Raw genomic sequence first — 18,773 nt, 5'->3', positions numbered from 1 at the left:
GATACTGACAGAAGCTGGAACAATACAATCAGGATAGTAAATCTGAGATGAGGAAGTACAACAGCCTGTAGCACCCCAAAACTGTTTTGATCAATAGTATCTTGCCTCCTCATCCAAAAAGTACACTCCTTCCCAGTACGAAATTGAATGCTACCAGGCAGTAATGGGTGGCTGGGGGTTTTCTCAGAGAAAGAGGAAATGATGTTTAGAAAGCAGCAATGGAAAGCAAGGAGGACTTCACCCTTTAATACCCATCTAAACAACATGTGGGTCCCTGAAGCAATCATAATGGAAACTAGAATAAATTTGATTTGAATTATAATGAAAGTATTGCATGCCAAATTAGTGAATACAGCTAAAGAAGTGTCTACAGAGAAATGCTTATTGAAGGAGAATATTTTAAACCAAAGAACCAACTTCCATATTAAGAAACAAAACACAGCAAAATAAAGCCATCAAGTAGAAGAAAGGATAATACAAGAATAAAAGTAAAAAAAAATACAATAGAATCAACAAAATCTAAAGTTCAATGTTTGAAAAGGAAAATAAAATTAACATATTTCTGAGAATGATGAAAATAAGGTAAAAATAAATATTAAGGATAAAAAAGATCACAGCTATATATGCTACACAAAACATAAAAAAAAATCTATCTATACTAAAAAATGTGAAAGCACAGATGAAATGCTTTATTTTTCTTGGGCTCCAAAATCACTGTAGATGGTGACTATAGCTATGAAATTAAGAGGCTTGCTCACTGAAATTAAAGCTATGACCAACCTAGACAGCATACTAAAAAGCAGAGGCATTACTTTGCCTACAAAGGTCCATATATTCAAATCTATGGTTTTTCCAGTAGTCATGTATGGATGTGAGTTGGACCATAAAAAAGGCTGAGTGCTGAAGAATTGATTTTGAACTGTGGTGTCAGAGAAGACTTTTGAAAGTCCCTTGGACAGCAAGGAGATCAAACCAGTCAATCCTGAATATTCATTGGAAGGACTGATGCTGAAACTTAAGCTCTGATACTTTACCCACCTAATGTGAAGAGCCGACTCACTGGAAAAGACCCTGATGCTGGGAAAGACTCAAGGCAGAAGGGGACGACAGAGGATGAAATGGATGGCATCACCAACTCAATGGACAAGAGTTTGAGCAAACTCGGGAGATAGTAAAAGACAGGGAAGCCTGGTGTGCTGGAGTCAATGGAGTCATGAAGAGTCAGACACGACTGAGTAACAAAATATATGAAATGAACAAATTCCTAGAAAACTAACAAAAATGGTACAAGTAGAAATCCCGAACAATTTGTGACCATTATAAATTTGAATTATTTAAAATATGCTTTCAAGACCGTCTCTTTGTTCTTGGTGTTTTGCTGGTTTCTTACAAGGGTACAAGCCTGGACTTTTTTATCCTGTTTGAGACGCATTCCCGTACCTCTGGCTCAATGTTTTTCATCAGTTCTGGGGAAACTGCATCCACCAGCTCTTCAAATATTGTTCCTCCTGATGATGGTTAATTTTACGTTGTCAACTCAGCTAGACTAAGGGCCCCCAGATAGCTGGTAAAACACTGTTTCTAGTTGTGTTTGTGAGGGTGTTCCTGGAAGAGATTAGCATCAGAGTTGGTAAACTGAGTAGAGCAGATGGCCCTCCCAAACATGGATGGTCATCAACCAATTCACTGAGAACAAGAACAGAACAAAAAGGTGAAGGACGGGCAAATTAGTTCTATCTCTGCTTGAGCTGAGACATCCATTTCCTCCTGTCCCTCGGACACTCTGGGTTCTCAGGCTTTCAGTATCAGACTTGGGCCTACATCAGCTGCCCTCAACCCCATTCTCAGGCCTTTGGGTTCAAACTGAATTAACATCATCAGTTTCCCTGGGTCTCCTGCCCACAGATGGCAGACAGGAACTTCCGGGCTTCCACAAACATGTGAGCCATTTCCTATAATAAATTTCCTCTTATCTATATCTATCTATGTGCGTGCATGCTAAGTCGCTTCAGTCACATCTGACTCTTTGTGACCCTATAGACAGTAGCCAACCAGGCTCCTATGCCCAGGGGATTATCCAGGCAAGAATACTGGAGTGGGTTGCCATGCCCTCCTCCAGGGGATCTTCCCGATCCTTTGATTCTCCAGGGATCAAACCGGCTGTTTCCTGCACTGCAGGCAAATTCTTTACTCCATTCTGAGCCACCAGGGAAGCCCCATTCATTGTATCTATCAGTTCAGTTCAGTCGCTCAGTCGTGTCCGACTCTTTGCAACCCCATGAATCGCAGCATGCCAGGCCTCTCTGTCCATCACCAACTCCCGGAGTTCACTCAGACTCATGTCCATCGAGTCGGTGATGCCATCCAGCCATCTCATCCTCTGTCGTCCCCTTCTCCTCCTGTCCCCAATCCCTCCCAGCATCAGAGTCTTTTCCAATGAGTCAACTCTTCGCATGAGGTGGCCAAAGTACTGGAGTTTCAGCTTCAGCATCATTCCCTCCAAAGAAATCCCAGGGCTGATCTCCTTCAGAATGGACTGGTTAGATCTTCTTGCAGTCCAAGGGACTCTTAAGAGTCTTCTCCAACACCACAGTTCAAAAGCATCAATTCCTCGGCGCTCAGCTTTCTTCACGGTCCAACTCTCACATCCATACATGACCACAGGAAAATCTATAGCTATACCCTATTGCTTCTGTTTCTCTGACGAGAACCCTCACTAAAATCCTTCCTGCTTTCTAGGCTTTCTAGGCTAGACATCTCCTAACCTTGTTGCATTCTCAATAAATTATTTGGTTAGATCTTCCAGTTCACTAATACTCTCGTAAGCCATGCCTATTTGCTAACGAGTCAATGCATTTCTTTTAAATTTCAACAAGTTTTTCATTTCTACAAATACCATTATCTGTTCACTTCTGCCATGCTCCCCAAACATGGCACAGATGAAACTGCCTACCTCCAAGAACAGGGACAGCCATACGACCCTGAAAACACCCAATCTCGTCTGATCTCAGAATAGGGACTAGCAATCCTTTTGCATAAATTGTCAGATAATAAATATTTGAGACTTTGTGGGCCACATATATAGCCTCTGCACACACTCCCCAAAAACTTAAAACCCTTTAAAAATGCGAAAATCATTCTTAGCTCTGAGGTCCTACAAAAATAAGCCACAGGCCAGATTTGGTCCCCAGGGTCATGGTTTGCTGACCCCTGCTCTATCGGTCCCACACTCAACCTGATGCAATGGTCAGTGCAGCAGAGGAAAGCTTACAGAGCATTCATGAGGAGTGGGTGGCCATTCCCTTCTCCAGGGGATCTTCCCAACCCAGGGATCAAACCCAGATCTCTTGCATTGCAGGTAGATTCTTTACTGTCTGAGACACCAGGGATGTCCTTCATGAGCAAAGGGTTAGGATAAAAGTTCCTCTGGTAATAAGTGTGGTCCTCCCAGCCTATACACGGCAGACAGGTGACCCCAAAGACCACACATGCCTTAGTGAGGAGTATTTCCACCAATAGAGGCCTGACATAAGAAGATACAGCTCAGAGATTTCAAGTATCTGGCTAAGATCAGTGTGGCTCAGAGGATAAAAGTATACAGGTCCAGGGACCAGTCCAAAGCAGCCATTTTATAGCAGGGATTGATGGTGTCCCAAGACACAGCACCAGATCCTAAGCACAGAGAACTGAGAAATCCCCCCTCTTCCCCTGCAACTAGGGTATAAGAGTGCTCCCACAAATCCCACTGCCATTTTGAAAAGACCTGAAGAAGACAGAGGAAACCTGAAAGATTCTTAGCAACCCTATTTAAATAAAAAAACAACCGAGATACCAATAACTGGCAGGTAAGCTGTCTTCCGTGGTGGCTCAGACGCTGAAGCATCTGCTTACAATGCAGGAGACCTGGGTTTGATCCCTGGGTTGGGAAGATCCTCTGGAGAAGGAAATGGCAACCCACTCCAGTACTTTTGCCTGGAAAATCCCATGGATGGAGGAGCAGTATATATGTTCAGTATATAAAATATGTTCAGTATATAAACTGGCAGGTTTATATATATATTGAACATATTTTCAGGTTTCAACAACATTTAACCAGTAAACCGTCTATCTACTGCCACTGGAAGTTGAAAAACAGAATGTGTAACTGTTTTACCATGTGAAACTAAACTTAGTTTTAGAAGTGCTCTGTCTATGTGTGTAAGTTAATGTTAGAAATGAATCAGAGTAGTTGGGTTTATAAAGATTGGGGTTTTAATAGATTTTATGAGAAGTGATGGGAGAACTGGGACTCAACTGAGAATAGGTAAAATGAAATAATGTGATAAAAAATTATCACTATTCACTGATAAAAGAGATTAAAAAAAAAAGCCCACCAATATTCATTGAGTTCCTACTACATGCCAGGTACCACACCTGTGTCACACCTGGCCTATGTTCAGTAAAATGTATGTTGAGGGATGAATGAATCCTCCATCTTCATTCTGAAAAAAAAAAAGAAAGCAAGCTTAGGAAAGTTGGGTGATTAACTTAAGGTCATGTTGTAAGCAGCAGAGCTCAGATCTGAACCCAGATTTGCTGACTCTGATTCATATTTACTGCTACTTAAAAAATTATCCCCAAATTCAGTGAATTTAACAAACAGCTCAAAGGCAAAGGAGATATCATCTTTGACATCACATACTGCAAAGATGCCCATGGAGGTCAGGATTATGAAGCACAAGGGGAGATAATTTAGCAAAGAGAGGGAGATAAAGGAGTGTTCGGAGAAGGCAATGGCACCCTACTCCAATACTCTTGCCTGGAAAATCCCATGGACGGAGGAGCCTGGTTGGCTACAGTCCATGGGGTCACTAAGAGTTGGACACAACTGAGCGACTTCACTTTCACTTTTCACTTTCATGCATTGGAGAAGGAAATGGCAACCCAATCCAGTGTTCTTGCCTGGAGAATCCCAGGGACAGAGGAGCCTGTTGGGCTGCCATCTATGGGGTCGCACAGAGTCGGACACGACTGAAGTGACTTAGCAGTAGCAGTTGAAGTGCACTTTTCTTCAGCTACCCCTCTAAGTTAGCAAACTGCTTTAACACAGTTCCTTTATAACCAGAGGACTCAAATCTATCTAAAGCCATGAGGTAAACTTTCAACTCAGTGACTCTCAGGCTTTTAGTACATAATCCACAGAAATGTGCATATACATAACATATATATGGTGTATATATATGTATATATTTGTATATACATGTATATATGTATATTTACACATATGTATATATACATGTTTAAAACAAAAATTTTAACAAATCAATACTCCTTACTCTATGTGATGGACTATTATTTCCTTATTTTTTCATCCTACTTTTTTAATGCTGGCCAAGAATGTCTATAAATTAATTCTGCAAACCGATTAATGGATTCCAACCTCTCCTCTGAAATTCCCTACTTTAGCAGACAAGCACCTGTAACCCCAGGAATATTTAGGATTAAGTATAGAAGTAATCAAGTAAATCAGTCATAGCAGTAATATTTTCCAGTACATTTTGGAAACTTCTATTTAATTTGGCATTTATAATGCGTTAACATTCTCATGTAACAGATTAATTTTGCAATTCCATTTTAAAACATGAGATGGAGTAACTAATCCAATTCCATTTTAAAAACATGAGATGGAGTCTGAACTCATGATTCTAAGTGGATACAGGCAACAAAATGTAAGCACATTTGTAAGCAATATTAAGACTATGAGATTTTAAGATTTATGATTAAAATTTAATCTATTAAATTTAATCCAGATTTTAAGAGCTCAATACTCGAATCTTGTCAAATAACTGAACTGGCTTAAGAAAATACCTTGAATTTATAAATGCACGCTAGTTGTGGGAATTTAAGTTGTAAAAATCCCCTTAAGATGATTTATTTTTAAATTTACCAACATATATATACCATTTTGGGGTAACCAGGTTTTGGACTTGTAACTCAGACATTATTAAACAAAACTATCAATAATTTCAAAACAGTCTCCTGAGTGCCTTAAAGCTGCCCAGAGGACACGACAGCAGCTCCCGTTCACTTGGAACTAACGGGGTACTAAGAAGTTGGGAAGTGCCCCAGGGCGAGTGACACGTGGCCCCGCAAAAGAAAGGTTCTGCCGAAGCAGGGAACAATAAACCGAACCGAAAAAAGATAGGATCATCTTTCTTTCCTACTTCAGCGCCTGAAGCCCTTATTTTTAAAAATAAAATATAACTGAAAAGCACGAAGTCAGGTAATGGGAATCACGACTTCAAAGTCCGCGCCAGCGCGCCCCAGGCCCAGCTTCCGCCCCAGTAATGAGGAAAGCCCGCGCAGAACCCTGGCCCAGGAGAGTGTAGACCCCTATTGCTGGGTGGGGAAGCAGGGGATCCTGGTATCCTGGGGGCGGGGGCGGGCCTAGGTCCTGAGATGCCTAACGCTGCGGAGACTGGGCTCCGCAACAGTTTTTGCTCTGAAGTGTCGCCGCGAAAAGTGCGGGGGCCTCCAGCCCGGATCCCACCAAGCTCTGCTGCCTGTAATTTACAGGACGAAAACAAGAGTGAATGGACAGTTAGCCAGAAAAGCGCCTTTCCAAACCGTTTTGCAGCCTGCAGGGCCCGTTCCGGCCGGCGCGTACCAAGCAACCACGCCGCAGCACAGATCGGAAAAGGAAGACTTGCCGGCGCTCGCGCCCCATTCCCGCCTGCGGGCCGTACCACCCCGGGCGACCCCTCCCGACAGAAGGTACCGTCCCCGGCCCCTGATTGGCAGACGAGGCGGGGGCGTGGCCTCCGGAGCCTGGTTCCGCGCGCCAGAGCGCGCTCGCCGCAGTGCGAGCCGGACCAGGAGCGAGCGCCATGGTGAGGAGTGGTTGTAGGTTGCGGGCCAGGTGGAGGCCGTGGTTTAGGCCTGGGTTTGGGCTGGAGCGTGGGCCGGGACCAGGGCCTTCCCCGGGGACGGGGCTAGGCAAACGTGAGATAGGTGCTTACTCTGGCGTTCCGGCTCCCTTTTCAGGTGCTGCTGCACGTGCTTTTCGAGCACGCGGTCGGCTACGCGCTTCTGGCGCTGAAGGAGGTGGAGGAGATCAGCCTTCTGCTGCCGCAGGTGGGTGGACGTGGTGGGCTAGCCGGCGGCTCCGCAGCCCCTCGGGCCGCGCGTGCCCCAGCATGCACCGCGCGCTCCCACGTGGCCCGCCGCGCGTTGGGAGGTGCGCTGGGCCCGACAGTTCCAAAGCAGGGGGTCCTTACCTGCATTCGTGATTAGAATTGCGTTAGAAGCATTAAAAAGTAAGCTTCCCGGACTCCACCCCGTACCGATGAAGCGGAACCTGGATTTAGGACCCATGATCTGTCCATTTTTAGTGTTCGGTTGGTCCTAAAAGTGCGTTCAGGTCCAAGAGCTGCTGCTGCTTTACTGCGCCCTAGAGGCAAGAGGGAGGGAAGAAAATCACTCATCTTTCTCCCCCCAGGTGGAGGAGTGCGTGCTAAACCTGGGCAAATTCCACAACATCGTTCGTCTTGTGGCCTTTTGTCCCTTTTCCTCGTCCCAAGTTGCCTTGGAAAATGCCAACGCTGTGTCTGAAGGTGAGTGAGTTGGCCACTAAATATTGTAGGGAGATGAGCCGAGATGTAGTTCTTGCTACTGTTAACCCTTTAACAACCTAGGATGTAGGCTTTATTTCTTGTGGGCACTGTAGTAATAAATGATTTTTAAGTGAAATCAGGCTGGGGTTGAGGGGCTGGTATAATGGTAGATCCAATCAAATGTGGTTCTCTGCTAGTTTGTTCAGTTGATTGCAAAGGGCAATTTTGATGCCAAAAGCCTGGAGAAAGAGTTTTAGTCCCAGAAGGCAGATCTGGTACTAAATACATCCATTGTGCTCCAGGGTGTGTTTCAAGCTTTCAGTAATATATTTTACATTTACGTTATTGGGCCTGAGTTCTGTTCTCCTATGGTTGATGCTGGCTTTGCAGTGATGACTTGAGTCTGTCAATCCCCTGAGTGAGTTTAATCACTGATGTCTCCATGTCTCTGAGCAAAGCCTCTGAGTAAGAGGAGGTCTGTAGGCACAGGCCATCTTAGCATGCTCTGCAAGACCAATGTAAGATCAGTCTCACTGATCAGTAGTTGCTTTTTTACGATTTAAATATCCTTCAGCATGTTAGTGGGAGCTCTGTTCTTTGCCTTGAGGTGTTGTTCATGAGGACCTCCGCCTGCTCTTGGAGACTCACCTGCCACCCAAAAAGAAGAAAGTACTTCTGGGAGTTGGGGACCCCAAGATAGGTGCGGCTATACAAGAGGAGTTAGGGTACAACTGCCAGACTGGAGGTGTCATAGCCGAGATCCTTCGAGGTGAGACAGTTTTGAAATCTGGGGGTGGGGGTGGTTCTGGAAACCTAGCAGGTTGCTTTTTAGAAGCCCTCCTGCTTGTCTGGTGCGTGTGTGTGCAGGAACTAGCTCAGAGCCTTTCCTTACTCACAGTCTCACCCTCTTCTAGGAGTTCGTCTGCACTTCCACAACCTGGTGAAAGGTCTGACCGATTTGTCTGCTTGTAAAGCCCAACTGGGGCTGGGACACAGCTATTCTCGTGCAAAAGTTAAGTTTAATGTGAACCGAGTGGACAACATGATTATCCAGTCTATTAGCCTCCTGGACCAGCTGGATAAGGATATCAATACCTTCTCCATGCGTGTCAGGTAAAGTGCAGGGGTGACCTGAGAAACAAGGTCTTGGGTCTGTGGGTTAGCTAATTTTGAATCCTAAAATCAGAACTGGTAGAGCTGGGCCTCCTGATGCTTACCACAGGCTGTGTTCTTACACTGACTGTATAGAAAGAGGAGGCAGAGTAAACCCACCCCATATACACCTCAGCCCAGGCAGGCCCTTTACCTGGTCTGCATTGTGAATGGGGAGACATGGAGGTTTTTGGATCTGATTTGTTCCCATTTCCTCCAGGCATGAAGTAGATATGGAGAGGGCTGAGTGTAGCTTTGAGGCATGGCAGCTGGGCCAGGGAGTGATTGTGGTTCTTTGCAGGGAGTGGTATGGGTATCACTTTCCTGAGCTGGTAAAGATCATCAATGACAATGCTACGTACTGCCGCCTTGCTCAGTTCATTGGAAACCGGAAGGAGCTTAATGAAGAAAAGTTGGAGAAGCTGGAGGAGCTGACAATGGATGCAGCCAAGGCTAAGGCTATTCTGGATGCCTCACGGTCTTCCATGGGTCAGTACAGAGCCTAGCAGTGAAAATAAGGTATGGGGCTCTAAATATTGGGCTTCTGCATTCACACTTGACATTCTTTAGGCATGGACATATCAGCCATTGACTTGATAAACATCGAGAGCTTCTCCAGTCGTGTGGTGTCTTTGTCAGAGTACCGCCAAAGTCTACACACTTACTTGCGATCCAAGATGAGCCAAGTAGCCCCCAGCCTGTCTGCCCTGATTGGGGAAGCGGTGCGTCATGGGAAACCAAAAGATGGGGGATTATGGGATTACCATGTATATTCGTCATATTGTTGTTGTATTTCGTGACCTATCATATCTTCCCCAGTTGAACTTGATGGGGAAGGAGGTTGAAGCAAGTTATACAATTGGTACGTTGGCAATTCCAGCTTCATTGACTCCTTGACTCTTTCTCTAGGTAGGTGCACGTCTCATTGCTCACGCTGGCAGTCTCACCAATCTGGCCAAGTATCCAGCATCCACAGTGCAGATCCTTGGGGCTGAAAAGGCCCTGTTCAGGTACCAGTGAGGGCACCTGCTCACACTCAGGTGCCACTTCTGGTGCCCACTTGCTTGTTTGGGGATCACAGTGATGGTTGACCAGGGCTCCCTGACCTATACAGGCCTCTGCTATGGGGGTGATGGCCAGTCCTGGTGTCTGAGTGATTCCCTGGGCCCAGCAAAGGGACCAAGTTTCCAGGTCAGCGACATTGGATGCCTTCCCTCTGCCTCTGGGAGCGGTGGGTTGGCATGAGGTGGGGTAGCAACCCAACCTGGCCTGAGGCTCACTCTGGAAACTGCGGGGAAAGGGAAGGGAGGCACTGCCTTAGCTAACACCGTTGAAGTTTCTGATCTTAAAAGTCTCCGCTGAATATTCTTCTCCCAGAGCCTTGAAGACAAGGGGTAACACCCCAAAATACGGACTCATTTTCCACTCTACCTTCATTGGCCGAGCAGCTGCCAAGAACAAAGGTCGCATCTCCCGATACCTGGCAAACAAATGCAGTATTGCCTCACGAATCGATTGCTTCTCTGGTATGGGTGGGGGAGTGGGCATTTGGGAGGGTGGGGAGGCTGACTACCCTAGCAGCTTCTACAATGATGGCAGTATTTTTCGTCAACAGCAGTTCACCTAGTGAGTGTTGATACTTTGGGTCTGAGTAAAGCTGAGGGTAGATGGAATACTGGAGGTTGAACTAGTAGTTTGTCCTTCTGGGGGCTGATGTGCTTTTTTTACTTATATAAACACATCCAGAGGTGCCCACCAGTGTTTTTGGGGAGAAGCTTCGAGAACAAGTTGAGGAGCGGCTGTCCTTCTATGAGACTGGAGAGATTCCCCGAAAGAATCTGGATGTCATGAAGGAGGCAATGGTTCAGGTCAGTTTGGGTCAGGTCAGGTGGGGTAGAATAAGAGTTGGCTGTTGGAGGTGATGAACTGTCTTACCCTGACCATGAAGTGTGGAGGCAAAAAAACTGATTTAATGAGCCTGATCCAACAAAACCATGAGAGAGACCTAGGGAACCAGAAGTCTTCAAGCATTTTCAGCATCTTTCTTTGGCCAGGCAGAGGAAGCGGCTGCTGAGATTACTAGGAAGCTCGAGAAACAGGAGAAGAAACGCTTGAAGAAGGAAAAGAAAAGGCTGGCTGCGATTGCCCTGGCTTCTTCAGAAAATAGCAGTGCCCCGGAGGAGTGTGAGGTCAGTAGTAAACTGTCAGCCCTCAGCCCTAGGTAAAGATCTTAGGTTGTAGGACAGAAAACAGCAGAACAGAAAATATAGCATCTCAAGTCAGGGTCTAGAGTACATGCTTATGGATTGAATTGAAGTCTTGAAGTCTACCTCTTGATTCTATAGGAAGGAGATAGGTGCTGAGAGAATTCATTCAAGAGCCCAGAGAGCTGGTTTGTAGCAACACCTGTTCATTCCCTGGGCAAGTGTGTTCTGCCTCTGCTGCCTTCCAGAAGTTCCTAATCAGGGGTAGTGCAAACTGCTCTGCTTATTCTCAGATGTATCTAGAGATGATAGCAGCTCATACTGGGAATGGGGAACAGGGAGGACTCCAATGTGCTGCTATGGTAGAATCATTCTCCCTAGGAGTGTCAGCAGTGCCAGTGTTTCAGGGTCCCCTCTGGAACTTGGCATCATGATTCTTTTTTGTGACCAGCATGGTGAGGTTCTTCTGTAAATTACCTAAGGATATTTGTGTGTTCTACCTTTTTTTGACATGGATTTCCAAAGCTAGAGCCATTCCATTAAAAATCATCCCAGAAACAGTGAGCAGTTTTAATGCCATTTTCACTAGTCTTTCTTCCCTGAGTACTTAACAGCTGGAATTCTAATAAAACAGATGACACTTCATGCCCATTTTTCCCTTTCTGCCATCAGGAGACAAGTGAAAGACCCAAAAAGAAGAAAAAGCAAAAGCCCCAGGAGGTTCTTCAGGAGAATGGAATGGAAGACCCTTCTGTGTCTTTTTCCAAACCCAAGAAAAAGAAATCTTTTTCCAAGGAAGAGCTAGTTAGTAGTGATCTTGAAGAGACAGCTGGTACTGGAAGTCTTCCCAAGAGGAAGAAATCTTTTCCCAAAGAGGAACCAGTTACTGACCCTGATGAGTCAGAAAACAAGAGGGTCCCCAAGAAAAAGCGGAAATTGTCTCCCAAGGAGGAGCCACTCAGCAGCGGACCTGAAGAGGCTGCTGCCAGTAAGAGCAGTGGCTCCAAGAAAAAGAAAAAGCTCCGAAAGCTATCCCAGGAAAGTTAGAATGGACCCTAGTGGGGCATAACTTAACACAGGTATTCCCCATCCCATTCCCTAGAGCCCAATAAAAATAAAAACAGATTCACAAAGAGTCATACCATGTTTTATTGGACATCTTAACATGGGTGTGGGTGGGACCTATGGGTTGGACAGGGCACCAATGACAGCCTCAGTGAAGTCTTGGCAGGTGGCATAACCACCCATGTCAGAAGTTCGAACCTGTAGGGGAGAATTGTTATCATCTCTGTGGCCTGGGCCCCATCCCTAACCCCCCACCACCTAACTGTTCCCTAAGGAAGCCAGCTCCCAACAACCTAGGCTCTGCCCAGAAGGTAATTATGGTCTAGAAGTATAGGGCTCTTCTCTGGTCCACAGTACTGAAGGGAGGTGTATGGTCCTTGTGAGGTTGGAGGGAATAAAGGGCTCTAGCCCCCATAGGGGTGCAGGTGGCCGATGACAGACTTGATGAAGTCGGTTGTGGTGCTGTAGCCGCCCATGTCTCGAGTCCGTACCTACAGCCACCACCGGCAATAACCGTGGTGAAGAAGAGAAGAGAGCCCATGAAGGTGAGGGGCAGGGCAATGTGATGGAAATGGAATCCAAAGAGGGTGACAAGGCCAGGAAAACAAGATGCGATGCAGCAGAGATGCAAGGAGGCAGCCAGGTTTGGAAAAGCACAAACCTGTGCGCTCCTGTCTTCTGAGGGCCAGAGCCACGATTCATGCTCTGCTGCAGCCTCAGCAGGTTAAGCTCAGCATGAGTGAGATGGGAAATGCAAGTCAGACAGAAGGAAGATACCTAACTGCAGGGTGGCAGATAAGGATAGGCTTCCAGGTGTGGAGAAAGTGGTGCCTCATCCTGTCAGCTATCTCCCTCTGCTGCTCCATCTCCCCCCACGCTAGATAGGAAGCTACAAGTTCTGCCAGTGGATGAAAGAGGAAATAGCAGATGGGAAACTAAGAGGCAAACATGATCAAGAGAATGAGACAGCCCTGACAGGATTGGGGGAAGAGCAGAAGCTCTGGGGACCTGGAGGGAAAGGAGGCCCCAACTCAGGTTCCCAGAAATTAGTGCCCAAGACCCTAAACCCCACAGCCTTTCTAAACTTACCTTGCCAACTTTAATCACCTTCTTCACTGCCTCTGCAATCATGTTGGAGTGATGCTCGAGACTGCCAATGTGGACAGAAACTAAATTACCCCCACGTCATCTTCCTGATTTCCCCACCCATGCTTCCCAAACCACCCAGCCACCATCCTAGCCTGGCAGTGACCTACTTGAGATGCCGCAGCATGTTGGAAGCTGACAGCAGCATGGCTGTGGGGTTGGCTATATTCCTGCCCACTGCCTGGGCAAATGGATGCCGGGCACCCTGTGGACAGATGAGCAGGCCAGAGTCACTAGCAGCAGACATTCTGCAGAATCTGAGGCCAGGAAAGGGTATTACATGCAAGGTCAGGCGAGGAACACTGAGAAGATGCAAGGGGTGGGGGGACAAGAGCAGGCCACGGTCATGAGCAGGCCAGGGGAATGCACTGGTGGAGAGCTATCGGGGATATGAGGTCAGATGAAGGGCACACAAGAGGGCTGAGGGAGGAGATGACCTCACTCACCGTCTCAAACACTGCGTACTCTGCACTGTAGCTCTCACCAGGGACCACACCAGCTCCCCCAACCAGGCCAGCAGCCAGATTGTCAATAATGTTCCCATAGAGATTGGGCATCACCAGCACGTCAAACTGGTAAGGATTCTGCACCAGCTGGGGGCATGGAGAAGAGACATAAATCCAACTCCTTGCCTTGCTTCTCACTGAGAACAGAGACACTGGGAGGGCCTTACCTGCATGCAGCAGTTGTCTATGATCATTTTCTCAAACTTGATCTTGGGATACAGTTCAGCAACTTCCTCACAGCACTGCAGGAACAACCCATCCCCCAGTTTCCTGTTCATGGGCCAAAGGGAACAGATTCAGCTGGGAGAGTGCTGGGGGCTACCTTCCCAGGACCCTACCCCATGCAAAGTTATGTCCCTCACATGATATTGGCCTTGTGGACAGCCGTGACCTTGCCCCGCCCCTTCTTAGTGGCATAGTCAAAGGCGAACTTTGCAATCCGCTGTGATTTGGTTCGAGTGACAATCTTCAAGCACTCAATCACACCCCTCGCACTCTGCATAAGAGAGAAGCAGCTGGGTGACACTGGAAAGAAGGGAAGAAGGAGCTAAGCCTCTCTCCCCTCTTCACCCCTGCTCCCCACAGTTTCTAGGATCTCACCTCGTGTTCCAGAGAACTGTACTCCCCTTCTGTCTGCTCTCGAATAATCACCAAATCTAGATTGTTGTGTCGAGTCTTGTACCCAGGAAGTGACTTCACATGGACCACATTGGCAAACAAGTCCAACTTCCGCCTGGGGATAGGGCAGAGCCATAAACACTGTGCCTGGTGCCCCAGTACCCCCTCACCAATAGCCTCCCATCACCTACCTCAGCCGCATATCATAGGAGGCTAGCTCCCCTTTATACTCCATTGGGGTGTGGATCTTTCCTGCATAAAAAAGGAGAGGTTGTGGGGGGAGAATCAAGCACAGGCCAAGTTCAAGGAAACCCGGAGTGGTGTCCCCTCAGTGACATAATGCAACCCACACTCCCACCTCACACTCCCAAATAAGTGACCCTTAAATGCCTTTGGAGGCAAGGGGCAAAGGAGAATAATGTAGTTAAAACCAGAAACATTGTGTCCACTGTTTCATTTCTAGTCACCAGATATATGTTGAAACTTCAAAATAACCTAAGAGGAGAACAGAAAAAAATTTTCTCATGTTCTCAAAGGGCCTGGATTAAATAGGTTGAGAAACAACTTAGATCTGTGACCTTTCTTGATGTTTCTGTGTCTACATATGTGACATCTTTTCAACCAACACATGTGTCAGGCACTAGGAATACCAACCAAAAAACAACACAAACTCCTGTCTTCAAGGGCAAACAATGCACTGGGGGAAGAAAGTCATAGGAAGGACATGATAAATACCGTGGGAGAGGTATTACCAACGTGCACAGGAGCGCAGAGAAGAAAGGGATGCACAGAGGGATCTGGTGGTACCAGGAAGTATCATAGAACATCTGGCACTTCAGCCAGACCTTAGTCTGAGTGAGTGTACCAGGTTAAATAGTGATCCCCAAAATGATATGTCCATGTTTTAACTCCCAGAACCTGTAAATGTGACTTTATTTGTTAAGACAGTGTCTGCAGAGATAATAAGTAAAGGATCTTGAGATGGATTCACACTGGATCCTTGTAGGTTCTAAACCCAGTAACAAGTCCTTTACAAGAAAAGAAGGAGAAACAGATACACAGACACAGAGTGGAGAAAACCATATCAAGACAGAGGCAGAGACTGAAGTGACACGTCTGCAAGTCAAGAAACACTGAGGAATGTCAGTAGCTACCAGGAGCCACCAGAGAAGCTGGAAGAGGCTAGGGAAGATTCTTCTCAAGTCTTTAGGCGAAGCTCTGCCAACACCTTAATTTTGGGATTCTGGCCTCCAGAACTGGGAAAGAATAAAATTTCTATTATTTTAAGCCACCAAGTTTATAGTAATGTGTGGCAGCATTCAGAAACTCATACAGTGAGTAAGGAAGATTCTGACAGGAGGAATCAAAAGGAGAATACTGTGGGCAGAAGGAACAGCAAAAGTCAAGACAATACACATTATTTGGAAACTAACACAGCCTGGAGTGACCAAAGAACAGAACACATGTTGCATAAACAAAGGCAGAAAAGCTGAGGCAGAAAAACTCATAACGAACTTACTTTCCTACCCTAGGGCTGGGACTGGCAAAGTCATGGTGGTCTTTCCAAGAGAAGAGCTGTAGAGGATGGACTGTAGGGGCAGAACTGAAAGCCAAAAAGTCTAATGAGGCAGTTACTATAGGAAAGCAGAAGGAAAGACAGAAAAGAGGCAGCTAGAAAATGGCATTTCTGAAGACACAATTAACAAGACTTGATGACCACTTCCCTAGAGAAGGAAATGGCAACCCATTCCAATATTCTTGCCTGGAAAATTCCATGGACAGAAGAGCCTGGCGAGCTACAAGCAAAGAGACTGACGGGACTGAGCACCATGACCCACGACGCAGCCCCATGACAGACTACAAATTCATAAAGCCTTCTTGCATAGAGCATGAGGCACATGATCTCTTAGCTCCTGGGTTTCCAACTGGGTTCCCACTAATGGTCACCAATCAGTGGTGAGAACTCAGAAGAGTTAATGTATTAGTGTGTGCTGAGGGAAGCTTAATGTGCATTTATTCGGCACACATACCAATGATGGCCACTTTGTTCTCCTTCATGGAACTCAGCACCTGCTCCAGCTTCTCCTCAGATGCCATATTCTGCACCTCGCTCAGGTGATGCTCCTGGAACTCCACTGGGACAGAGGCAGCCTTCAAGAACAGGTGCCAAACATCACAGGATCAGAATCGAGTAAATCCTTTGCAACTTAAGCAATCGTCCCTGTCACGCCCCAGGGCACTCACCTTGAACACCTCCTTGACAGCGTGCATCAGCTCAGGCCCCACGCCGTCTCCTGGCAGCATAGTCACGGGAAAGGCGCCCTCCACCCTCACGTCCTCGCCCTGCAAGCAGGGGCAGCAGAGCTAGAGCTGGGGCGAGGAAAGGGGTTCTGGGGCGGGGTGGAGGGCATGACCAGGAAAGGAGATGTCAGGGGACTGAGCGAGACTGGAGCCGGGCCTGCGCTTACCTGGGTCCGCGAGGAGGCTTGCGCCACGGTTGAGGTACACAGGCTCCTCCATGCTCCGGGATTCGGAGCGGCGACCAGTGCCTGCAACAGACACACAAGCCTTTTAAGTCGGATCTGGGCGCCTCAGGCCCCGAATACTTCCGTGAGCCCGGTACAAACCCGCCGCCCTCCCGCCTGCCGTTGCGTGTCCCGGGCCTCACTCGGGTCAGCCAGCGGACACGGCTGAGGGCAGCCATGTCATTCGCAGGAAGTCGCGGAGAAGTGACGCCGGAAGCTGGAGCGGCCCAGGGCCCCTGTTTCCGGCCCGGCAGGGATGTTGGGCGGTAACCTTATTTCCTCCAACCAAAACAGCTAACCTGATGGTTTTCCTCCGCTGGCATCCTCTTGGGCTCACCTCTTCCGGTACCCACTGATGCGGCAGAGAGCTGCTTTGTCTATTGCTTTACTTTCATTCACCGTATTTATGTTGAAACTTGAAAATAACATTAAAGGCGAATATGAGGTTTCATTTCTATCAAACGGTGACCTAAATTTAATAGCAAGTTGAAAACAATACTGGAGAATATGTCTTAATGTTTTTGTGTCCTCGTATTTGTTATTCTTTTCATCCATTCTCACTGAACAATCGTATGTCCGACACTAAAGACGTTAATGAACACCACACAATGCATAGGAGATGGTGTGTATGTGCCTGGCTTCTTCAGTCTCGGAGCCTGTGCGGTTATTAATCTGTATTAATCAAGTTTCCTCGTTGTTTTTTCCTAGGTGATCTTGTTCTTTGCTCTGACCTTTGTTTTCGAATAGTGTAGCCCAGGCTTGAACTCCCCTGAGCAGGATAGTAATTAGAGACAAATTATCTCAACCTAGTAAGTGTGACCCTAAAAGGAAAGTTCAGGCCGATTTTCCAAATTTCAGTCACATGCCTAAAGCACAAGACACAAGTGGACATGGAGCACTTGTTAAAAATGCAGACTTACGTCACTCCAGACTTGCTGAATCCAAATTTCAGGACTGGGTCCCCAGAAAGCATATTTAACAGGCTCCTTCAGATGATACACACAAATTTAAAACCACTAACTAGGTTGTCTGTGATTTATGTACCTAATCCTTCCAAAAGCGTGCAAGGTATTCTCCCAGCCCAAGGGAAAGAATGCAGTGGTTCTAATCTTGGGGACCAAGAACAGGCTTTGTGTCTCTTCTCTGCATTCCTTTAGGCAGGGCGTTCTCTACTGTTGTGAGGTGAAAAGATTTAAATTAGAAAATAAATGTGTAAGAAACTTGAACACATGAAAAGTTCTGTGTCAATAAAAGGCTGTTAATAATATAGCTAATTGATATTATAATTGATAATATAATTATCAATATTAATGTGACAAACTCCTCCATCTCCAGAATCAAAACCAGAGAACAGCACCATCTTGCCTTCATAGACTCTCTAGTCCCAAGTTACACACTGCTCTTGCCATTCACCACCATTTTTTTTCTTCCAAATATTGCTCTTTCTAGTAGAGAAAAAGTGGGAGATTTACAATTTCTCAAAGCTATGTTTTCCGTTACTTTAGGAAATTGAGGGCAGGAAAGGATATGTGCCATCTTAGTCTAATCTCTGATAATCTAATTTTCATCCCAGAAAATATTAATTTCCTTGAGGGCAACTACAACATTATTTCCATACCTAAATTCTGCACAAATCTGAGTCCAGTCTGACAAACAACATCTGCTCATGATATCAAGCTGTGTGGCTGTCAAAAGAATGAAAGGAATTGATGAATGGTACCAAACGACTCAGGCCAAGGAAATGTGATCATCACTGTTTCAGGTCATTGTATTCTGGTGAGTTTGGTGAGCTCTCCTGGACTCTGAGTTCTTATTAAGGCATCTCTTACTGATATTACCTGAGAATAGGGAAGTTCAGTCTGGACCCTTGAATAGTTCCCTAACCAGACTCTTGGACAAGTGAGAGAAGTTAAACCATCTTGTTCCTTCGAGTTGTTATGAAGCATATATTAGTGTTCAGTGTGA

At 46.3% G+C, this 18,773-nt stretch overlaps 2 protein-coding genes and 5 non-coding genes across 9 annotated transcripts; 6 read left to right on the top strand and 1 right to left on the bottom strand.

Moving 5' to 3' along the window:
- Positions 1-6,838: 6,838 nt before the first annotated feature.
- NOP56 (NOP56 ribonucleoprotein) lies at positions 6,839-12,077 on the top strand. The gene is given in 12 exon segments (NM_001033622.2): positions 6,839-6,869; positions 7,024-7,113; positions 7,478-7,592; positions 8,200-8,361; positions 8,507-8,705; positions 9,046-9,233; positions 9,315-9,466; positions 9,654-9,754; positions 10,122-10,270; positions 10,491-10,612; positions 10,799-10,933; positions 11,621-12,077. Coding segments are annotated over 12 exon segments (1,791 nt in total). The 5' UTR covers positions 6,839-6,866; the 3' UTR covers positions 11,996-12,077.
- Positions 7,977-8,048, top strand: LOC112449410 (small nucleolar RNA SNORD110). Its single transcript, XR_003037982.1, has one exon. It is a non-coding gene; the product is annotated as a small nucleolar RNA SNORD110 (small nucleolar RNA).
- LOC112449395 (small nucleolar RNA SNORA51) lies at positions 8,793-8,928 on the top strand. Its single transcript, XR_003037968.1, has one exon. It is a non-coding gene; the product is annotated as a small nucleolar RNA SNORA51 (small nucleolar RNA).
- LOC112449406 (small nucleolar RNA SNORD86) lies at positions 9,818-9,903 on the top strand. The gene has a single exon (XR_003037979.1). It is a non-coding gene; the product is annotated as a small nucleolar RNA SNORD86 (small nucleolar RNA).
- LOC112449457 (small nucleolar RNA SNORD56) lies at positions 10,329-10,399 on the top strand. The gene has a single exon (XR_003038020.1). It is a non-coding gene; the product is annotated as a small nucleolar RNA SNORD56 (small nucleolar RNA).
- LOC112449456 (small nucleolar RNA SNORD57) lies at positions 10,658-10,729 on the top strand. The gene has a single exon (XR_003038019.1). It is a non-coding gene; the product is annotated as a small nucleolar RNA SNORD57 (small nucleolar RNA).
- On the bottom strand, positions 12,074-17,015 carry IDH3B (isocitrate dehydrogenase (NAD(+)) 3 non-catalytic subunit beta). 3 transcript variants are annotated; one of them, NR_030768.1, is made up of 13 exons: positions 16,952-17,015; positions 16,752-16,832; positions 16,528-16,626; positions 16,314-16,434; positions 14,475-14,535; positions 14,266-14,398; positions 14,028-14,161; positions 13,833-13,935; positions 13,606-13,752; positions 13,270-13,364; positions 13,103-13,163; positions 12,307-12,504; positions 12,074-12,211 (listed from the first exon to the last, which is right to left on the bottom strand). NR_030768.1 is itself a non-coding variant. In NM_001145872.1 (12 exons), exons 1-12 carry the CDS (start codon positions 16,985-16,987, stop codon positions 12,418-12,420), a joined length of 1,158 nt encoding a protein of 385 aa, NP_001139344.1. In that variant the 5' UTR covers positions 16,988-17,015; the 3' UTR covers positions 12,074-12,417. The 3 variants fall into 3 exon arrangements, 2 of the variants coding, with proteins under 2 accessions (NP_001139344.1, NP_001161346.1); NM_001145872.1 differs by having other exon boundaries at positions 12,074-12,504; NM_001167874.1 differs by lacking the exon at positions 12,307-12,504.
- Between the last annotated feature and the right edge of the window lie 1,758 nt (positions 17,016-18,773).

This window comes from Bos taurus, chromosome 13 (genome assembly GCF_002263795.3).
Source record: "Bos taurus isolate L1 Dominette 01449 registration number 42190680 breed Hereford chromosome 13, ARS-UCD2.0, whole genome shotgun sequence".
NCBI classification, from domain to species: Eukaryota; Metazoa; Chordata; class Mammalia; order Artiodactyla; family Bovidae; genus Bos; species Bos taurus.
This window is presented reverse-complemented; position numbering and strand designations above follow the sequence as displayed.